General features: G+C 46.2%; 1 protein-coding gene across 1 annotated transcript in view; it reads right to left on the bottom strand.

The window, feature by feature from the left end:
- OVCH1 (ovochymase 1) overlaps positions 1 to 23,200 on the bottom strand; it is a 237,084-nt gene that overhangs the window by 122,170 nt on the left and 91,714 nt on the right. Inside the window, exon 7 of the mRNA XM_068273718.1 lies at positions 16,283 to 16,487. Within this exon, the coding sequence (XP_068129819.1) occupies positions 16,283 to 16,487 (205 nt within the window). The remainder of the gene's footprint in view (positions 1 to 16,282; positions 16,488 to 23,200) is intronic.

Below are 23,200 nucleotides of genomic sequence, written 5' to 3'. Positions count from 1 at the left end.
GGCCTCTTCAGCCAGAGGCGCTATGAGAATCAGCCTCCCCGATTCCTTTCAAAGCTGTGAGAATCCGCTCAGCTGCCTGCGCAGGCAGGCAGCCTTTTGACCATTGTTTAGGTTTGCATGCTGCAGGACTCTGGAACAGAGACTTGTCTTTCCATTGCAAGTTCTGGTCTGTTCTCTTGCTGGGGAATTTGCATACATTCGTTATACCTACCTGCCTTCTTTGATGACTGGCACTGTAAGAGCTTTATGTTTCCCAGAAGGCTTGGCTGGTCATTTCCTTTCCATGGTCTGTTCCTGATGGACACTGCTGGAGTGTCAGCCGTTGCTATCTACTATAGTTAATTCCTGGGGGTTGCTTCAGGCTCCCCTTCTAGCCCAGTCAGGTTGTATTATCTGTTTGTATGTTCTGTTGCCATTGTCCTGTTCCAACGGTGGTCGACAGAAAATGGTTCTGATCTCTGTTCTTGGAGTATAGCTGGTGCAGCGGTTGCTACCAGCTATCTCTTCTGTTCTGTCTTCTGGGATCGCGCTAGCCACTTTTCGCTAGCGCTGGGGATCCTTCTGTTCTGTCTTCTGGGATCGCGCTAGCCACTTTTCGCTAGCGCTGGGGATCCTTCTGTTCTGTCTCCTGGGATCGCGCTAGCCACTTTTCGCTAGCGCTGTGGATCCTTCTGTTCTGCTACTCTGTACCTGGATCGCGCTAGCCACTTTTCGCTAGTGCTGTGGATCCTATCTCTCGCTTGTCCCTGGTTTCGTGTGCCTGTTTTGTCTGCTACGCTTGCTGGAGGCTCGGTGAGGTAACCGTTAAGCAAGCGCTCGCGTCCTCTGTTTCATGGTTGTCTGTTAATGGTTAGGTAGGCGTGCTTGTCTCTATTGTGCTTATCACGTGGAGACCGCGCATAACCGCGTGCACTGTTGCGAATGAATGCGGTGTTCGCGGTTAGCTAGAGTTTGTTATTTTCCGTATCTCCTCATTGTATTATTTGCTGTGCCTTTGCTACCCTTGTGCCCTGTTTTGCTCAGTCTTGTGTCTCTGTCGGCAATCGCCATTCTTGCGATTGCATTCCCACTTCGTTTCCGCCGTTGTGTGTTCACCGTCGCTGGGTGGCGACTAGTTTGGTGGACACACATTGGTTCTGTACCTTTGCTCTGTTTCCTGTGGGCTATCCAGCCCTGCCTGATCGTACCTTGTTCTGGATCTGTACAATTCCCGTCTGGCATCTGTGGCTGTGCAGCGACTGTGTTCGCCTGCACTCCACAGCGCCATCTGCCGGAGGGAATTGCCCTCTGCGGGTGCATAGCACCTAGCCTGGGTGTCCTCAAATATACGCTTGTGGAGGAAATCCGCCGCGTCAGCACACATCTGGTGCGCTGACCGCGAATACAATTCCACAATCGTTACAAAAGCCTTACTAGTACTTGAGTAAGTAGAGTTATTGGGGGGGGGGGGGGGGGGGGGGGAAGGCGTAGCCCAGATCTAATTCCCAGGGTAAACTCAGGGCATCCAACCCCAGAGACCCTTGGCCTTTGTGTAGGGAGAAAAATTGTTTTACTTTTGCGTTTGTTGGGGAAGCAAAGAGATCTATTTCCGGGACACTGAACCTCTCTGTTATCATCTGGAACACCTCCAGATGTAGTTCCCACTCTGCTTGACTGACCTGCTGGCGGCTCAAAAAGTCTGCCTCTATATTTAGGACTACTTTTATATGGATCGCCGATAAGGATAGAACTCGAGGTTCTATCCAACTGAAAATCTCAGATGAAAGAAGCATCAGATCCCTGGATCTTGTGCCTCCCTGCTTCGAAAGATACGCTACCGTGGTGACGTTGTCCGAAAAAATCAAAACATGATTTCCTTGAATTAGAGACTGAAAAAATAGAAGTGCTTTCTGAACCGCCAGCAATTCCCTGAAATTGGACGACTTCCTCCTTATTGAACATGGCCAATCCCCCTGAGCATGATGACCTACTGCTGTTGCCCCCCAACCCCAGGAACTTGCATCCATAAAGATCTTTATTGGATCGCACTGTCTCCAAACTCTCCCGCTGCTTAAATTCTGGTAATTTAACTACCAGGTCAAACTGTCCCTGACTGTCCCTGGTATGGAGATTGGGAGATCTAGAGACCCCTGGGATTTGTCCCAATTGACCAAGAGTAGGGTTTGAAGTTCCCTGCCATGGGGATTGTGCCCAAGTGACTGCCGGAATTGAGGATGAAAACAGACCTAGCACTTTCATGATCTGCCGAAGTGAGCATACCTCCTGAGAGAGTAAGCTGTTCACCTCGGATTGAATCTTTACAATCTTTTCTGAAGGCAAATTTTCCTGTCTATGGAATTTATCCTGTATCCTAGGAAAGTAATCTCCTGGACAGGAGTGAGGTTCGACTTCTCGTAGTTTATCATTATCCATCCCACCTGTGTTAATGTCTTGATCACAATGTCTCTGTGACACAACACCAAGTCTCTCGACTCTGCGAAAATTAGGTCGTCCAGATACGGGAAAATCGAAATCCCCTGGACTCTCAATTCCTTCATAACTTCTGCTAACACTTTTGTAAAGATTCGGGGGGCAGATGCTATCCCGAAAGGGAGAGCCTGAAACTGAAAATGACGAGTGTGAGATTGTACTTTGATCGCGAACCTTAAACATTTTTGATGACTTGGAAAAATGGGAATGTGCAGATAGGCATCTCGGAGATCTATTGAGACAAAAAACTCTTTGCCTTGTAATAGGGCTCTTACTGAAAAGATGCTTTCCATCCTGAACTTCCTGTAAATCAAAAACAGATTGAGAGACTTCAGATTCAGAATAAATCTGAATTCCGCGTTGGTTTTCTTCACCAAAAAAACGTGGGAATAATATCCCTGGAATACTTCTTCCTGGGGAACTGGCAAAATTACTCTTTTCCAACAGTTTCTGAATCTCCATTTCCAGGTCCCTGGCCTTCTCTGGGTCCTTTGGAAAGGGATTCACAAACCTCCTGAGAGGGGGGGACGACTTGAAAACTGAAGGCAATAGCCCTGCTTTATAATTCTCAAAACAAAAGGGTCGGGATTTAGTCTTTCCCATTCTGAAAGAAAATAAATCAGTCTCACCCCACCGGTAAAAAGTCATTTATTGGTTTTGGGGGTTCAGTCTTACCGAGAGTGAATCCCCCTCTACCCCTTCCCTTAGGAAAGGACCACTTCCTCTGCACACTTATTTTTCACCTGATCAGAAGTTTGCTTATTAGGAACAAAAGGTTTCTTTCCCTTAAAGCTCTTTCCTTTTGTTTGGGAACTGTTTGCCTTTCTCTGCTGAGAGAGACAAAACATCATCTAGACCAGAGCCAAATAAGAGGTTACCCTCGAATCGAATTGAACATAACCTATTCTTTGAGGTCTGGTCTCCCTCCCAGGTTTTCAACCACACTGCTCTTCTAGCCGAATTAACAAGAGCGGTCGTACATGCGGAAACCCGAATGAGCTCGGTAACGGAGTCTGCTAAAAAAGCGACTGCTCTCAAGACAACCGGCAGAGAAGCTACGTAGTCCTTGAGCGGAACCCCCTTAGAATTTGGATGGATAATTTATTTGAACAAATTTCTAAGATTTCGTGCGATACAAGTGGCTGAAATACCTGGGATGAATCCAAACGCAGCTGATTCCCATGCCTTCTTAAGGAGGGCATCAACTTATTTATCCATTACATCCTTTAAGACTCCTGTGTCCTCAAAGGACAAATCAGAGTCTTTCGAATATTTGGACAGGGACGCATCTAATTTCGGGCATTTTGTCCATCTTTCAATATTCGACTGCTCAAAAGGGTACTTCCTCTTCGCTGATTTAGGAATGAATAGAGGTCTCAGGATTTTGCCACTGAGAGGTGATAATATCCTGGAGGGTCTTATGGATAGGGAACACCCTACCCTTAGATTGACCAAGACCAGAATAAACCTGATCCTGAGGGGTTAACTCAGGAACTGGTTCCTCAATTTGTTCTGTGGTGTACACCGCCTTAAGTAACTCAGAAGATTAATCTGGAGTGAATAAAAATCTTGGAGCCTTAACCATCTCCTTGTCTGAACCCTCTGACTGAGGCTGTTCCCCCTCTTCCAGAGAAACAGACACCCCCTCTTCCTCCTCCTCCCCCTCTTCTTCTATGCCTAAAATATCTGAAAAAGGTGGAAGGGTGAGACAAAGGACCAGAAGAGGGTACTTGAAGGGGTTCAGGGGCTGGAGGGACAAATAATTCCTTAAAATTTCTCCAAAGTCTCCTGCATATTCCTATTAACAGCCTCCATTACACCCTTTAAGATATTAGATGAATGAGAGGCCACAATAGCATCAGTACAAGCCTGACACAAATTCTTTGGGGCTTCTAATGCTATTTTGCTGTTACACAAGCCACATCTCTTATAAGTTTTAACTTGGCCAGCAGTTTTAGGATCAGTCTTTGTCTAAAATAAAACAGAGGAAGAAGACAACAGACCTGATCAGCCATCATTAATAAAACAAAGTATGAAAAATAAGCCTGTCCCCCACTGGAGGCCTTACCATACTCGACCCAGATGGCTGCACTTGCACCGAGGATTTAGCGGCAGAGCCCGCATTCTCAGCCTCTCGCTGTTGTGGCTGCTGCGGCTGCTTTCCCCTCTGCTGTGACATCCTCCCTCCTAGTAGCACCTCCAACACACTGCACGCTACTGCGGAGGATCGCAAGTGAGACGGAGACGCCAGGAACACGTTTCAAGACTTCCTGGGTCTCCTGAGTCCACCCCCTTCCGGCCACCTGCTCGCTGACGTCACTTCCGGGTGCCGGCCAGAGCGTGGATGCGCCTTGCAGAGCCGGCATCTGATGGGGGACAAACGGTGTGACGGCCATACGCTGCACAGAGGCCGCACACCGCCTGAACGGAGGTCCGTAGCCGGTGTTACCACCTGCTCAGCCTAAGCCACGCTGCCTCCCGAGAACTGACTCACCCACTGGTGAGTACAAAAGGAAAACAAACAAACAACGGGAGCCTGTCTTCTTAGGCGTTTCCGACACGGAAACACAGATGAACTGAGGTTGGAGGGAGGGCGGGGGCTTTTAATCTTCTTGGGGTTAGGTTTCCCCAGATCCTGGGCGGGACCAGATCTCATGTTGTCCCGGATGGCAATTAGAGAAAGATAGATAACCGCTCTCATATTGCAATTTGCAAAACGTCTGCATTCAATAGTTCTGCTTCTGCTGTTAATGGTGATTGACGATTTTTTGACCCACATATCTACATTGGTTACAATCTCCACATCTGTGTGTCCCCCCAGTAACTACAACACCTTTTCCAAGTTTGTTGAAAATGGCTGCTAACCAGTTGATCTTTATTAGATCTTCTATAGACAATATTGGAGTGCTCGGAACCAAGCTCCCCAAACTGGCATCACCTGTCAAAAGAGGTCGGTGTTTTCTCAAAATTGCTTGGATACTTTTACTCTGCTTGGAATATCTCAATGATTGTCTCAAATCGTTGCTCATCTCTCTCCTTTTTCTCAAAAAGTAACCTGTGTCTATCAGCTTCTTTTGCCCTCTTGTATGCTGTACTTAACCACTTTTCTTTATAACCGCTATCTCTAAATCTCTTTTTTAGAGTTTGGGCCTCTTGTTCAAATCCAGTGATGCTCAGATGTCCCGATCCACAAATTTGGCAACCACGGGCGTTGGCGGAAAAAATCCGTCTCCGGCGTGATTAGTTCCGGGTATTGAAACGTGTCCACGCCACGACGCAGATTTTTGGTCGTGAATGATGCAGTCACAGACGGATCCACAACCGGATCCGGATTTTCTTTTAACTTTAATAGCAAAGCCCCCATACATGCTACAATCCCCATGGATTATCAAGGTGATAAGGGGCTACAACAAAAAAAAAATCCTAAAATATTTTGTTTTCGCAAAAATGGATTTTAAAGTGAAATCAACACTTTAAATGGGGCTATTAATTGGTAATAAGTGGTTTTAAACCGGGAAATACACTTTAAGCAACCGCAGAGGTGAAGGTGAGTCCCAATGGCACTTGGCAGTGATGGTACCACTGAAGGAAGATGAGTGGTTGACGCCAAAAAGACCCAGAGAGGTTTTTATATTTAATTTTTTTTGCAGCGATATAGCAATGACATGACAGCAGAGTTGTCAGTGGACCCGGGAAGAGTGAACGCAGACTTTAGAAGCGACTGAGTCAGGAGGACAAAGCGGCCGGTCAGTTCGGCAGCACAGAAGGGTTATGGCAACTCACGGGTAGTACCACAGTGTAATAGTGCTGCCCAAAAAATTATATGCATCCGTGGACCCGGGCAGTGGGAACGCAGACTTGAGTACCTAAACACGATACAACATGTTTCCGGGGTTTGAGGCACATACAGATGGTCCCAAACATCATCATCATCATCATCATCATCAAACTCTTCTCCTGACCCCCCCACCACCTCTGCCGCCACAACATCCTCAGACACAGACCCCTCTTCTTCGACATCCTCCAATAAGAGTTGTGATGCTGGCCCAAGCTCAATCTCCTCCATATCAGCCCCCAGTATGTCCTGAGCTTCAGCCATCAATATGTTCCCAGATGCTGGACTGAGGGACAGAACGCTCTCGTTCTGGGAAGGCTGCTGACCACTGGCTTCTGGGGTGGATGTCACAGCAAGCGTGGGACGTTGGCTGCTGCTGCTTGGAGTGCTGCTCACAGCAGAGGTCTGGGATGCAGTCATTATGTCCATCAAAACGTCAGGTTCCATCTGCTCAACCACCACACGGAGACCAGAAATTTTAATATATTGGGATAACGGCGTCGGCTGACTCGGCCCAGGCTGTGCTGCCCTTTCTGCTGCACCACAACCCCGTACAGCTGGGCGTCCGCTCCCTGGCCGTGGAGCAGTCCCAGAAGTGGCGGAGTACAATGTAACTGAAGTGTATCACTGCCAAATGAGCTGAATAAAAGTGAGCAGTAAGCAGTATGTCACTCACGAAACTTGGTGAACGAACTGCAGTGGCAGTAGGACGGTTTGTAAATTGTAACTGAAGGGAATCACTGGCTAATGAGCTGAATAATACCAGTGAGCAGTACACACATAAACTGAAGGGAATCACTGCCAAATGAGCTGAATAATACCAGTGAGCAGTACAATCTCAGTCACGAAACTTAGTGAATGAACAGCACTGGCAGTGCGACTGTCTGTAACTCAAGTGTATGACTGGCTAATGGGCTGAATACAAGTGAGCAGTACAATCAGTCTGAACCTGCCTCCCTGCACTAAACACACTAATCACCAGTACACTGACTACGACTAACTTCAGTAATCACTCACTGGCTAGCTAGCTGAATAAAAGTAATGTACAGTGTAAGAGCACTGTTAGGAGTAAAAACGCTGGGTTTTGACAAAGAACGCTCTTGCTAAAGCAACAATGGTCTGGAAATGATCCTCTCAGTGCCACAGTCTAGCAAGGACGGAGTTGGCTTCAATGGCTGCTGCTTTCCATACAGGAGGGGAAGGCATAGCCTCCCCTCCTATGCTTGGTTGCTAGGGCCTGGCTGGGGCCCTCTGATTGGCACAGGGAAGTCTTTTCTGCCTACTTCTGCTAATTACGACCTAACCACGGCTTCTGCTCTGTTTTCACAATCGTGAATGCGTTTAAATGTATGCATTCAGGTTCTGCCAAAGCGGATTTTAGTGATTGAAAATGTATCCATGGCGTTGAATACCGGAGGCAGATAGCGTAAAAATGGTCGTGATCCATGGCAATTCGTGATCTTGAATCCACATCCGAGCACCACTGTTAAAATCCTTCTGTACTGCAATTACATCTAGACCAAGCTTTTGAGTCTAGACCAAGCTTACAGCTAAACAAAGCCTCCACATCCAATGTTACCGAAATTGCATGCTCCGGGATCGGCAAAGCTTCAATAATTTTTAACAAATGCATGGCATCTTTAAAGTAGGATGGTAAAGTAACCACATGTTGTAAGATATCGGTCTATGTATCTACTCAATTTTTCTTCTAAGCAGCCCTTGCCAGAAACAATAGGACATCCTGGTGGTTTCTGTGCATTTTTATGCACTATCAGCAAAGAATAAAAGGTTGTAATAACTGGGACATTCAACCCTCAGGAATTCACTTGTATCTGCATCTATGAGGCCTGTAACGTAGGCCTCATCAATTATTTTAAAGGTAAAATAAATGCTGCTATGCATAGGGAAATGTTAAATGGGGGATTTCTGTTTGTTTAAAAACAGAAATCTTTGGAGACCACGATGAATCATTTAAAAGATGTGGTTGTTTAAGCATTATTGATTTCTATAAATATTCAAAAGTCAATAAGGTACAGTTCTTCGTTGCATCAAAAACAGTTACAAAAATATAAAAACAAAATAATTAAAATTGCTGAGTAATCTGTATGTATAAAAAGTCTAGTGTGTGTGTGTGTGTGTGTGTGTGTGTGTGTGTGTGTGTGTGTGTGTGTGTGTGTGTGTGTGTGTGTGTGTGTGTGTGTGTGTGTGTGTGTGTGTGTGTGTGAATCTTTCCCGCCTAAGCATTTATATATAAAATGGGATGGTCCCACAGTGTACCACGATACTATCTCTGATTGGTCTGATCAAATAATGCTATAGTTTTCATTCGTTGACTACTGAATCTAGCTGCTTTAGTTTAACTCTTCATTTATCTCAAAGCACATGGTCAAACTGGTTGAAACCAGTACCGGCAGTCCTTTATTCTGCTGTGGCCAGAGACATAATGAGATACAGCTGCTTTGACCATAGCTTTCGTTACACTATGGGTGATGGCTCACTCCACTCAATCCCTGTTCTCCTAAGGCCCGGTTCACACTTGCGGTTCTCTGCCAAACGGACCGGATGACCTGACCGGATCCGGACCGGATCTGGATCGGAACCGTACGGTTCTGATCCGGATCCGGTCAGGTTGCATCAGGTGTTCATCAGGATGCGATCCGGATCCGTTTGGCAAAAGATAGTAGAAATAGAATAAAAAGGTTGGGGTCTGGGAGGTCAGCAGAAGGTGGACCTGTGGAATCAGGCCCTCCGCTGTTTAGCACTCACCTCCACCTCCGACATACTGCCAACATCTCCAGCACGTTTAAAGTCACTGCTGCTCCACTCCAAAATGCTTGCCCATGTGTCCCCATCCAAAATCGCAGCTTCAATACGCAAAGGAAGTGGGGTAGAACATCCGGATTTTTAGCCAGTGTGTTGTGCGCTCTCCGGTTCTCATTGGTTTGTATTGGCCGGATGGTGCAGTCCGGCTCCGCTCCAGATACGGCTGCCGGAGGAGCCGGACCAAAAAATAGCGCATGTTGGGTCTTATGCCGGAGTCCGGATCCGGTCCGGATGCGGTCCGGACGAAACGGACACATGTGAACGGACGCATAGGCTTTCATTGCTATGCCGTGCGTCCGTTCCGTCCGTTCTGCATGCGGTCCGGCTCCGGCACGGCGATTCCGGACAGCGACCGCTAATGTGAACCGGGCCTAACCTAGATAATGAACAGAACATTCTGTTGAAATGTAGCACTGATAAAACTCTACTAAAGCCTTCCAATCCAAACATTTTCAAATGAGAGAATATATTTCAATCAGATTTAACAATACCACATATAGATTAATTGATCGGATCCTTAATCAATTAAACCTCATCAAAATATATATTTCAGGAGAAAATAGGACATACTCACCGCTTCCCTCGCTCCCTGCCGTCGGCCCCCGTTCGGTTCCCGCAGTTGCCGGTACCGGCACGATCAATAACAAAGTGCCCACTTCCCCATGTCCATCCCAACTCACTCCCCCTCCGCTCTCTCTCCAAATCGCCGCTCCCAGTGCAACTGCAGCTAGCATGTCGCTCTAGCTTTATTAGTAGAGCGCACACGCTGGGAAGGAAGGAGGCGGGGAGAGTCCGTTCAGCAGAAGGGAAGATTGCAAGACCTACTGCGCATGCGCAGCATGTCCTGGTCAGGAAAGTCGTCCGGTACCGGCAGCTGTGGGAACCGAACGGGGGCCGACGGCAGGGAGCGAGGGAAGCGGTGATTATGTCCTTTTTTCTCCCTACGCATAGCAGCATTTATTTTACTTTAAACAGTGCAATCTGGTCATTTACATGAAAAAGAGGTGAAACAGGGACATACCATTCTTTATTTTTTATATTTTTAAGCACATTTCTTTGTATTGATCAGTGTCCATAATGACAATATTGCCACCTTTATCAGATGGCTTGATCGTAATATTATTGTCATTACGTAGAGATTGTAATGCTTGCCATTCACCTTTAGTAAGATTACGGTGTTTGCTTTTGAACAAGGTATCAATTTCCGCAGAAACCATATGTACACATGTAGCTAGATTAGCATTTAACGTCAATGAAGGGAAAGCTCTGGACCTATTCTTAAAAGGGACAACAGTGGACTTTTTATTTTCCTCTTCTAATAGACTACAGATTGTATCAAGAATCATGTGTGTTAATATCGTCCACTGACCCTTCTTCAAACAGGTCCATTAGCATGCCCATAAAACTGAATTCTTTGCTGGAAAAACTCCTCCAATGACATGGTCCTCCTTTTGGAGTTGGATTCTTCTTGGCGTGGAGTGCTCTCAGGTTGACCCGCCTAGTGAACAGCTGCAAATCTTTTTTCGTCTCAAAAGCATCGAAATTATCTGAGGGACAAAAATGAAGTCCCTTTGACAGCAAACTACTCTCATCTTTAGTTAGCTGTCTGGAAGACAGGTTAATTACTTGAATTGCATCTGCTATTTCTTTTTGGTCACAAACTGATCCAACATGACCTGTTTTGTGAAGAGATGTACTAGAAGTGTCATGCTTCCATTCTGTGTAGCTTTTGCCTTGTCTTTCTCTTTTTGTTTTGATTCTAAAGAGACAGGTTGAGAGTTATTGGTATTTGACTTCGGTCTTGCTCCCAAATCTAAATGTTCTATAATTTTTTCCTCTATTTTGGCATTTTCACTCAGTGTTTCAGGTGCCTTGTGTAAAGAATAAGGTATAAAACCCTAATGGAGTTGAAAAGACGGTGCCTCAGGGACCCTGCGGCCCTGTGGTTCCCTATCATCTGGTGAATCTTGCTTCCTTTTGTGTTTACGTTGACGTGATTTGTGTGGGAAGCTACGTGATGGGGATTATTGATGGGATAAAGAGGCATCAGATGTGCCACTTTCATCTGTTTGTGTAATCTCAAAAAGTGCCGATTTACGTGTAAGATTTGGATTAGATTTAGGTTTATTCCAAAATTTAGGTTTAGATCCGCCTCTCTTTTCTGTCCACTTATAGACATAACCGTTTTTATAAGCCATTTTGTCTCTAAAATTTTCTCATTTTGGTTTCTTTTAATTCTCGATTTAATTTTTCTAAAAAAAACAAAAACAAAAAAACTTTCGTTTCTTTCTCTCTGTATAAATAAAGGCTCATCTTTGATTAATTTTTCTCTTGGTTTACCCTTTTAAGAGCGTTTTATACTAGATGGTTTTATATATGTGGAATAAAAGTTATTTATGGCAGTAGCTCATGTTGTGGACATAAATTGCATAGTTTATGAACTTGAATTACATCCCAGTAGTTTTAATGCATTTATTATGTGGTGATCCTGACGCCAGTGATAAGGTGGCAGTGTGTGTTTTGTCATGTAGTGGAGGTGGTAGCTGCCCTGAATTAATATGTTGCTGTAACGATTTGTGTCAGCAAGGATCAGAATTCTGATTATTAGGTGATCTGTAGTATCACCTATAATCCAGATATATACCTGATTATATGGCGATCTGCAGAATCACCAATAATGCTGGTATATCAGAAGCTGATGTGACAACAAATAGCAATGAGTGATTGGTGCAACAGTAATACTGATAGGTAAACAATACCTCACCAGAGGAGCTGGTGGGTACTATCAGTACAGCTCCCCTCACCAGAGTCAAGGGCCCTCTGGTGAGAGTAGAGTGGTCAGACGGATCGGGTTTGGCAACAGACAGATACAGTACAAAATCGGAAGGCAGAGACAGGAAGATATAAACAGGCAGGATCAGCAGCAAGATCAGATGGGCAAAGGTACAGAATCACTGAGCAGAAGAATGGTCAGGAAGGATGATCCAGAGTCATACACAAATAATAACACAGTAAATATTTGTTAAGGCTATCAAACAATTCCTATCTTGTGTGAAATCCCCGGTTTCCTCCCGGATCAAAGCACCCCGGAACTATCTAAGGGTCTGAGCGCTAAAACCAAGTATTCGCAACAGCAGACAAGTTGTGAGTGATACAGCAAGGCTTATGAAGCAGAGGAGACCCTCCTGGCACGCCCCCTCCTATCAACCAATGAGGAGCGGCGAGCGTCTCCTCTGACGTCAGCTGACGCTCCTCCTCCCCACATAAAGGTCCTGTCTGTGCACGCGCACGTGACAAGGCAACCCTATGTACAACTGACAGTTCCGTCCTCGGCGTGCTAGACACCTGAGGCCCGGATACACTGCTAGACAGGGAGCTGGAGGTAGCAGCGGTGGTAGCGCTGTTCACCGCGACTGCCTCTCCAGCGATTGTTACAGTTGCATATAAAGTGACAGGGTGCACTATTCCTTGCACCAGTCTTGATAACAGTCACCCCGTTCAGAGCAGAAGGCAGTCCTAGATCAGTTGAGTACTTAAAGCGGATCCGAGATGAAAAACTAACTATAACAAGTAACTTAACTATATATCTTATCTAAAGTTTAGATGGTTTACGCAGCAAATCTAGCGGCAAACCGCTTTAATAGAATATGATTATTTATTCCTGTGATACAATGACAGCAGCCATGTTGTTTGTAAACATTACACAGAGGCAGGCTTATCTGTATCTTGAGCCAGCAGCCTAATCCCCTCTCCTCCCTCCTCCCCTCTGCCTCTGAAATCAATGGCTAGTAACACCTCCCCCTTCTCCTGCCCAGACAGCTCCCATGAGCCCTTGCTACTGCCAAGGCTCTCTGAAAACCTGTGGGCATGGCTTTTTTAGTTTATAGGGAATTAGAGTATTAAAACAAAAATAAAAAGTATTTGGCTTGAGGAATGCCCTATAAACAATAGGAAAGGAACACAATTATGCAATGAGTAAAAGTTCACCTCAGATCCACTTTAAGACTTTTAAGCCCATTTGCAATTCACTTTTTCTTCTGAGTTATCTCCTAGGTCATATTTTCACAACTTATCATAAAATGACTTGAGGCACCAGCAAGCAAGAAAATGCTCAGAATAAAACTTGCTAGTACTTTTTCACCAACTTCTGGGTACTTTTTCAATTGTAAAATGCAGAAAATGTAGTTTAAGGACAAGATAATTATCTCCTAGGTGATAAATGAAGTGAAAAAGCTAATTGCATATGGGCCTTAAAGAGAACCCAAGGTGGGTTTCTGCAATCATAGGACACAGAGGCACAGTTTGCACACTATCATCAGCCTCTGTGTCCTTTTATATAGTGTCCCCCCTTATCAAAACCGCCACGCTAGCAACACACAGATTGTCGCTAGCTGGCTGTTTACATGCAGGCTGCCACTCCCCGCCACTCCCCCGCCTCCTATAATACACAGATCCTGCCTGCGTCCCTTCCCTCCCCGCCTCCGTAAAGCCGATTGCAGGAAGCTACGGAGGCGGGGAGGGATGCAGGCGGGGATCCATGTATTACAGGAGTCGGGGAGTGGCAGTGAGTGGCAGCCTGCATGCAAACAGCCAGCTAGCAACAATCTATGTGTCGATAGCGTGGCAGTTGTGATAGGGAGGGGGGGGGGGGGGGCAGTAGAGCATGGGGGGAGCCTGAGAGCGTTATAGAAGGACACAGAGGCTGATGATAGTGTGCAGAATGTGCCTCTGTGTCCTATATTGATTGCAGAAACCCACCTCGGGTTCTCTTTACGGTAAAATGGGCTGTAGGCTGAAGTGGTTAATGAAAGAAGAAAGGGGCTGATTAGGACAAACAAGCATGACATTCATATTATTCAATGCAAATTAAATTAATGGAATCTGAGGTTATACATATTACCAGTGTACTTGGTGCTGGATCTGGTTTATCGCAATATTGTGAATGATGAACAATATTAGTTTGCTTTTCATGCTCAATAGAGCGGTGCACTTGGTACACTAATCAAATCTATAACCTCCAATTCCATTAATATCAGTTACATTGAATAATATAGAGTAACCAAGCAGCTCAGGGTGACCCAAATTACTAGGAATGTATAGGGGGATAAAAGAGACAAAAAAGCCCTCCTAAGAAAAAAAAAAAAAAAAAGCAAAACTTGGTGTAATTTGCCTTCTGTTTTAAGAAGGCAAATTACACCAAGTATTGAATAATATGACACAACAAGTTGTTTACCTGACAAGTACACTACACACACACACACCAACCAACTAAACAACCAACTGACTTAAATACTATGCATGCAAGCCAAATAAACTTCACAACATGTCCCCATTCAAAAACATTAAAGTTGTTCAAAAGACTTGCACACACATTCCAACCTGCCTTATAGTTGGTCAGATTGATCCACCGGTTGGATCTGGCAAACAACCTGTTATCAGTTGGGCATCTGGTTGTTTGTCAGCTGTACACACGTCCAACTTATATTCCAAAAGACAAGTTTGGAAGATAGTTGGATGGATTGTTGGTACGTGTCTATGAGCCTTTACAGCCAATCAGAGTGAACAATGGCATGGTGAGGTGAATCCACCCCCGCTATGACGGCGACAAATTATGGTACCGGAGTGAGTGTGAAGGAGTGAGTGGTGCAGGTGCTTTGAGTGTGCTCTATGGACAGGCCCTTGTTTTTAATGGGAGTCTGAAGTGAAATGGGGGAAAAAAAAAAAAAAAAAAAAAAAAAAAAAAGATACTCACCTAAGGAGAGGGAAGGCTCTGGGTCCTATAGAGCCGCCCCATTCCTCTCCTGGTCCCCGCTTCCCCATTAGGTTGGAGACTGCGCTCTTCCACTTTGGCTGGGCTTCGGAAGTCTTTAGAGCACTCTGGCTCCTGAAGATGGAACACTCCGTACTGCGCTTGCGCAGTACAGAGCAGCTCGTCTTCCGGAGCTCAAGTCCTTCCGAAGACTTCTAAAGCCTCCCGCGGTGGTAGATTTAAACAGAGGAGGCTGTGGTGGAACGAGGGGACCATGAGGAGAATAGAAAGGGTCTATAGGTCCCAGAGCCTTCCTTCTCCTTAGGCAAGTATCTGTTTTTAATATTTATTTTCACTACTGATTCACTTTAACTGGTCTTGCTGATCTGTAACTAAAAGTTGCCTTTTGACATTGGAAGTTCAAGAGCAGCATCACATTGCTTTTTATCAGATCGCTCACTGACAATTGCAATTTAGCTCCTGCACTGCAGCTGTTCAACCTTATCACTTTGTGGTTGAGATAGGAAATTACTGTTTTAGGTTGTATGCATATCGTGAAATGCATAACAGGTTTGTAGCCAGAATAGTTTGTTTTATGTAAAAGCCATATGCAATTGTTGGTTTACATGTATAATGGTCACAGTTTTGTGGTTGCCATTTAAGCAGGAGAACCAAGAAAACCTGTTGAGTATAACCTACTGTTTACAATACAGACCTTAAAAAAAAATAAAAAAAAAAAAAATAAGAGGTTATGGTGTGGAGGGTTAAGCTCCTAAAACAGTCTTCGCACATTTTATATTTTCTTGGGAGCCTCCACCCTCAAGTATTATCTTTACACCTCTGTTGGGAGGTTGTATTTTTGTGTATTGTTTTGTTTCTATTGGGATCTAAAGCACACACAAAAAAAAAAAAAACACAGGGAGAACGACTACACACAGCACACACTACATGTTTCAGAATCAGAATAAGTCCTTCAGGTGCGTCAGCCACTACCAGACACCATCCACTGAAACCTTCCACTCTAGGAGTCCATAAAGACCTCACCCCCATTTGATTTCCTTGTGCAGTAAAATCTTATTTCTATTACCCCATTATCATACACTAACATCCAGTCTAATAATGCCAAATGTTTCCTGAAAAAAACGAATTGACTAATTGAAACTATGCACCAAAAGTTACAGTCCACTTCAAGAGCAGGGATTCAAAATTTTATAAATGAACATACATGACAATATTTTTTTAATTACTGAATACTGTATTCAATCATACATATCTAAGAACATACATTGTACAAAGTGTAAATATATAGTGGCTTTGCCATGCAGTCCTGAAAAAAACAACCAAGGACTTGCTGTACCAGCTGACATCTGGAACACTGGCTAGCACCTGGTGACATCTTTACTCACTGTCCACTGGCGCTACTGGGCTGCTAATTCCTAGGAAGTCCAGCATGCTAGAGGTCCTGGCGTAAATGCCTGGAGATCCAATATCGTAATTGCCATCATAAGGGTATTGCCATCTTCTTCCACAACCGGAGCCCCAGGAAGCACTTCCGACCAGAACCCAATCCCCTGACCTCCGCTGGCAAACCAGGGGGCCACCGGAGTCTCCCTGATCCATTGGAAAATGTAGCAGAATGAAAAAATAAAAAAAATAGCCATTAGCAAACACAACCTATCGACAAACATTCACATAGAATCTACTCTTACGCTACATAAACCACGCTGGATGAAGGCGTAGCTGAGGTGACTTTTAGAATAAAAATGATGGATTCATAGTAGGAAGCCTCTGGACAGTCCAGAGGCTTCTTGATCCTCCTTGCGCCCACTGCTCCAATGCTGGATCCATCCTAACATGTATAACAAGAGCTAGTCGATTATGTTTTTGTGGCTGGGCTGCCATTTGTGTACGAGAACATCTGTACTGGGCATGTGCAAGTATGGCCCCATGCATTCCCAGAGGATGAATATGCTTTTGCACAGCTTTTTCCTCTGTGCACGAGAGATGTGTGGACCTTACTCTCGAATGGCCAATATGGTTAGGCTCAAACACTAATGAGAACACAGTCACAAGAAAAAAAGAGTCCTGGGCATAAGTAGTGGGCACAACAAAAAACAGGTAAGCTTCTGTACCATCCAGGAGGCGCCACACTACTTAGGCAATTCTCTATCTTAACATGTAGTTCCCTCGATGTTGCCTAAAGATCTGGCAAGTAATGGTGCTCCTTTCCAAGATACATTTAACACGTTTTTTGAAACCTGGTGCAATAAAAGTTACATTAAAGCAAATGATTCCACATTAACAAAATGGAATCACATTAAATCGCTCAATAGTTTGTGGTAAATATAGAGACCTTTTCTAAATCAGCACAAAATAAGAAACAATGCCTAATGGTATCAACTTTCCATAAGACCTTGAGAATTGGATGGAGAATTATCATTGCGCCATCGTTTCATGTAACAGATACATTATACAAATTAACATAATAACATACATAGTTACGCTAATTTACAACTATATATTAGGTCACTTCTACCTTACCTGTCAGAATTTGGGGATGAAGAACAGTTTAAGACATTGGCCTTGATTCACTAAAGGGTGCTAAGTGTTAGCACGCCAGTGAAAAGGCACTTAGGACGTGAAAACTGCAGCTTGAAGAGCTAATATGCGGGCAAGTGTTCGCACGCACAAACTTTAGCGCTCCGCTTGTGTGCCCAAAACGTCGCACCGGTGCGCGCGAAAGGTCGCACCATCCGTGTGCAAATAAGCCTGAACAGCTATTTTGCACGCGAACGTTGCGACCTTTTGCGCACACTGGCGCAACTTTTTGGGGGCGCACCGGTGCGACGTTTCAGGTGCACCGGATAGTGCGTGATCACTAACAGCTTTGCCCGTGCAAACTACTTAGCACCCTAGTTTGCACGTCCAAAGCCTTAAGACGTGCTAACTGAGTTAGCACCGGTTAGTGAATCGAGGCCTATATCTATCTGTATATCTGAACAACAATCACACTAATTTAGTTCTGCCACTATTAATGAATTGGTCCACTCGTCCCATAGCGTATTTCCCAGGGCATCCCCTATGCATGTAAACCAGAAATGGAAAGTAGATTTATTAAATTTATTTAGAAATGGAATTATACTATTAATGTTCTGTACCCATTTCCTAGGATACTTTATGTGCTACATCCAAGGCGTAGCAATAGGAGATGCAGAGGTAGCAACCGCACCGGGGCCCCTGGACCAGAGGGGCCCATTAGCAGGGTGCCGCGGCAAAAAATGGGGTGCTACGTCGAAAAATGGGCGTGGCCATGACATAGTATGGGCGGAGCTAGCATAATGATGTAACAACGAGGCATAAGAAAGCATTTACGCCATGATGTGGTCAAACGAGGATTCTCATCATGGGTGTGCAGAAACTGTGTGATGCTATTTAATAGTATACCGTAACCCCAAAAGCAGCAAACTCTGACCATTAAATAATAAATGCAGCGGGGGGCGTGGCAGGAACGAGATGTGATCGGTCGCACCTCTCGGAGCTCTTCACCTCGCGGGCAACTCTAGCTCTTATCCTGCCGCACTCGGGACTATAAACCCACCCACGGTTGTCTCCAGGGCCGGATTTACCATAAGGCACTGTAGGCACGTGCCTATAGGCGCCTTATTGGTCAGAGGCGGCTCCCCGAATGTCCCCATATGTACAGGGAAAGTGCGGAGAGCAATGTGACTCATCCCTGCCCCAGTCCATTCACTCTCCCGCACGCTTTCACATCCTCCTGCCCGCTCTCCCGCACGCTCAGTGTCATCGGGTCCCCCTTGAAAGCCACATGGGAGTGCGATGTGACTCATCCCTGGCCCGCTCGCTCACCAGCCCGCTCTGCGTGCGATGGGGTCTTAGTAGCTGCAGCCGCCCGAATGTCCACCGCGGTAGCTGAGGTGCACTTCACTTGGCAGTTGGCACTCCAGTGCCCTGCAGAGCGTGTGTGGGCATGGGGAGGTAGAGAGCACGCTGGCCGGCGGCCGCTTGTGCAAAGAATTACCTGCTGACGCCTGCCGGGAATAATAGGCATGGAGAGGGGGGAAGCCCACGCTGGCCGTTTGGGTAATAGCTTCTTTGCTGCCGGGAGCCATCTGTGTGGGGGAGCTGCTGCCTTCATCCTGGGCTCGGCAGGCTACATCCGTCCTTTTGGAGCTGCAGCCCCAGCCGGAAAGAAAGTTTGCGACAGGACACCTGGAACACAAGTTTGTGGCAAAGTATGTTTCTCCTTGCTATCTGCTTGAATGGGTGTGTATGTTTGTGTGCGTGTGTGTTTGTGTGTGTGTGTATATGTCTGTGTGTGCATGTCTGTGTGTGCATGTGTATGCATGTCTGTGTGTGCATGTGTATGCATGTCTGTGTGTGTGTGTGCATGTTTTTTTCTGTGTATCTGCATGTATGTGTGTCTGTGTGCGTGTGTGTCTGTGTGTGTGTGTCTGTGTGTGCATGCATGTGTTTTTCTGTGTGTGTGGGCATGTGTGTCTGCCTGTTTGAGTGCATGTGTTTTTGTGTGTGTCTGTATGTGTGTGTCTTTTCTGTGTGCATGTGTGTCTGTGTGTGTGTGCATGTGTTTTTCTGTGTGCATGTGTGTCTGCATGTGTTTTTCTGTGTGCACGTGTGTCTGTGTGTGTGCATTTGTTTTTCTGTGTGTGTGCGCATGTGTGTCTGCCTGTGTGCGTGCATGTCTTTTTCTGTGTGTCTGTATGTGTGTGAGTGTGCATGTGTGTCTGTGTGCGTGCCTGTGTTTTTTTGTGTGTGTGCATGTGTGCCTGGCCGCATTCTGTAGGCCAGGGGCTACTTTGTGCCCTAATAGAGAAAGGGGGGCTGAAGGAGGTAGGCTTTATGGGGCGTTCTTGCCTAGGGTATTTGGGTTTGTACAGGGTGGCACTGGCGCGCAAAAGACAGGTCCAGCTACCTGCTCGAGCATGACTTTACAGGCAAACGCTGTTAACTCCCTGTGAACCTCTTGCTCAAACCCTTCTGTGTGTCCTCTCTGGCTATATTAAAGATTGTGTCACTTGTATATGCTGCTGTATGGCTATCGCTCTCATATGCAAATAAAAACGATACAGGCTTCAATAAAGAGGGCACTCACAGCAGGGATAAAGCAAGAGGTACACGAGATGTTGTCTGTATACCTGCGCTCATGACATGTATCTGGGCCAGTCTTTTTTGCGCCACCCTGTACTTTAACAGGCAGGGGAGGGGGTTGCTGCCTAGGCCACAGTAAAGCTTTATAAGGGGCAGGTATCATCTAGGCCCCAGGCAGACAATAGCGTAACCATAGCCTCCACTAGTTTAGTGACTGCAGAGGGGCCTGGGGACTAAGAGGGCCCACCTCTCTCCCCTATCCAGTGGAGAATAAATACCAACGTCTTCAGCTCTGGGTCCTCTTGTCTTTATCACTGCCGCCATTCATGCTGCTGCATTCCTCCATCAGGGTCCGAAATTCATGTCATGTGACATCGGGAGCCTATGTAGAAACATTACTGCCTGCTGATTGGTGGAAGTGAATAGGAGACTAGAGTACCTGGACTTTCAGTAGGTAAATGTGCTACGCCGCTCTGCTGTTTGTTATGGGATGGAAGAGGTGACACCCACATTAACCCCCCCCATCCCCTCCATTCCACCGTAGTGCCCGGGGATTACATTTTATACTGACCACACAGGGTAAAATGGGCAGCAACCACCAACTAATTGCTAATTGTGTACCCACTATTTATCAGTCACCTGCTGCTTTCCAAATTGTTATTACCTGCTTAGCACTAAATCTACCATTAACTGTCCTGAGCTGTAAATCCGGCCCTGGTTGTCTCCTTACCTCGCCGACTTCCAACCGGTGCAAGATGGGACCAAAGGCGGCAGATAAAATCACTGGCCCGATGGATAAGTTCCGCCGCAGACCAAGATGGCGACGGCCCGGCTAGAGAGGAAGATCCCACCTCCCCGTCAGACTAGATCTCCTCTCCTGAAGCTCAATCTATCCTCTCCGCTATTTCAGCTCTACAAACCTCGCTGACTGACACCTTCACCATTAAAATTGAAGAAGTCAAGGTTGACTTGCAGCTTCTTCGCCAAGATGTCCGCAACCTCTGCGAGCGCGTCTCTGATGCCGAGGCCCTAATTTTTAAACTGGAGGACGACTTCAAATCGCTTCTATCTGACGTGCGTACCACGCAGGGCCAAATTAAGACCATTATAGGCCGGCAGGAGGACATGGAGAACCGGCTATGCAGATCGAACATACGGCTGGTGGGCCTTCCCGAAAAATCGGAGGGAGACGACCCTACCCGCTTCCTGGAGGATTTACTCACCACACAATACGGTAGAGACTCCTTCTCCCTGGCCTTTTCAGTTGAACGGGCCCACCGTATACCCTCTAAAGCCAACCCGCCTGGAACTCCTCCACCCACTTTCATTGCAAAGCTCCTTAACTTTAAGGACCGCGATACAGTTCTTAGATTATCCCGCGAACAAGGAAACATCCAGCTTAATAACACCTCCATCTCTATATATCCTGATTTCGGAGTAGAAATGCAGAAACAGCGTGCTAAATTCCAGGAGGCAAAACGTAAGCTAAAAACCTTAGGCCTGCAATATGCCATGCTTTTTCCCGCTCGCCTCAGAGTCATATCAGACGGTAAGACTTTATTCTTCGAATCTCCCGCTGAAGTTTTTACCTGGATTGATAAGAACAAGCCACAATCAAGCCTAGAGGACTGATGTACTCTGCTCAGCCATTTACTATAATCTCCCTCTCCTTAGTATCGGCGTAGGCAAAGCATCCGCCATCTTCGCCATTATTTGCTGCGCCACCCGGCATGACTTGCTGCTCTGCCGCGGACTACACCCTGCCTTTCTACCCTCTATGTTCCACAGTTGGTAACTATGTGACAATTTTGTTTATCACTTTTTCAGAACACTCCACCGGTTATACTCCATTTGTTAAAAACTTTTTCCCCTTTTTCTAGCCATTGTCACATTAGCCTGTTATAATGCCCGATGCACAAGACTTCAGGTTGCTCAACTAGAGTGCAGAGCAAGGCTCTATGCGACACCATATTTTGATGTCGAACTAACAGTTACTTTTATTTTGTTACGTTCTCCTAACATGTATTTACCCTAGCTTTTCTGGGATTCTGCATGTTATACATGCAATATATACGTTTCTACATGTTTTTGGGATAAAGCTCAGGCCCTATGTTTTGGGTTATGTGCTGGGTAACACTTTTCAGAGTTGTACAACCCCTTGTCTTTCATCCGGGACCCCCCTACCCCTCTCCCCCAACTTACTAACTTGCATGGTCTCTTTAATCACCCTGGCGTTCTATTAAGATCACCAGGGTGGCTGCGGGAGGGTTTTATTTAAATAAAAAAAAAAACTATTTCATGCAGCCAACTGAAAGTTGGCTGCATGAAAGCCCACTAGAGGGCGCTCCGGAGGCGTTGTTCTGATCGCCTCCGGCGGCCAAAAGTGACACAGAAGGCAGCAATGAGCGGCCTTCCGTGTTTTGTTTACTTCGTCGCCATGGCGACGAGCGGAGTGACGTCATGGACGTCAGCCGACGTCCCGACGTCAGCCGCCTCCGATCCAGCCCTTAGCGCTGGCCGGAACTATTTGTTCTGGCTGCGCAGGGCTCAGGCGGCTGGGGGGGACCTTCTTTCGCCGCTGCTCGCGGCGGATCGCCGCACAGCGGCGGCGATCAGGCAGCACACGCGGCTGGCAAAGTGCCGGCTGCGTGTGCTGCTTTTTATTTGATGAAAATCGGCCCAGCAGGGCCTGAGCGGCAGCCTCCGGCGGTGATGGACGAGCTGAGCTCGTCCATACCGCCCGGCTGGTTATTAACATTAAGATAATCTCCCAATATGACTTCCCTTTCTCGACCCCTTAGCACCTCCTTGTCTTTTTTGACATGGAATGTTAGGGGCCTACGAGACAGAGTCAAGAGGACAGTGGTACTGGACTTTTTGCACAAGCAGCATGTGGATATACTTGCGCTGCAGGAGACTCACTTGGATGCAGTGGCGTAGCTAAGGAGCTGTGGTCCCCGATGCAAGTTTTACAATGGGGCCCCCCCAAGCACTCTATACAGAGCAATTGATACAGCGCACCAAAACCTGCCAATGGCAACTACAGTGTCAGAGGTGCAAGAAGGGGATGGCAAACAGCTTGTTAATGATTACCACTATTCAAAGTATCTATAGAAGTGATTATTATGAGCACAGGACCAACACAGAGCTAATTCTGCAGTTGAGCAAGGGCCCCTCAGGGCCCCTCTGGCCCAAGG

This window comes from Hyperolius riggenbachi, chromosome 3 (genome assembly GCF_040937935.1).
Source record: "Hyperolius riggenbachi isolate aHypRig1 chromosome 3, aHypRig1.pri, whole genome shotgun sequence".
Classification (NCBI taxonomy): Eukaryota; Metazoa; Chordata; class Amphibia; order Anura; family Hyperoliidae; genus Hyperolius; species Hyperolius riggenbachi.
The sequence above is the reverse complement of the archived record's forward strand: the minus strand, read 5'-3'. Positions and strand labels throughout refer to the sequence as shown.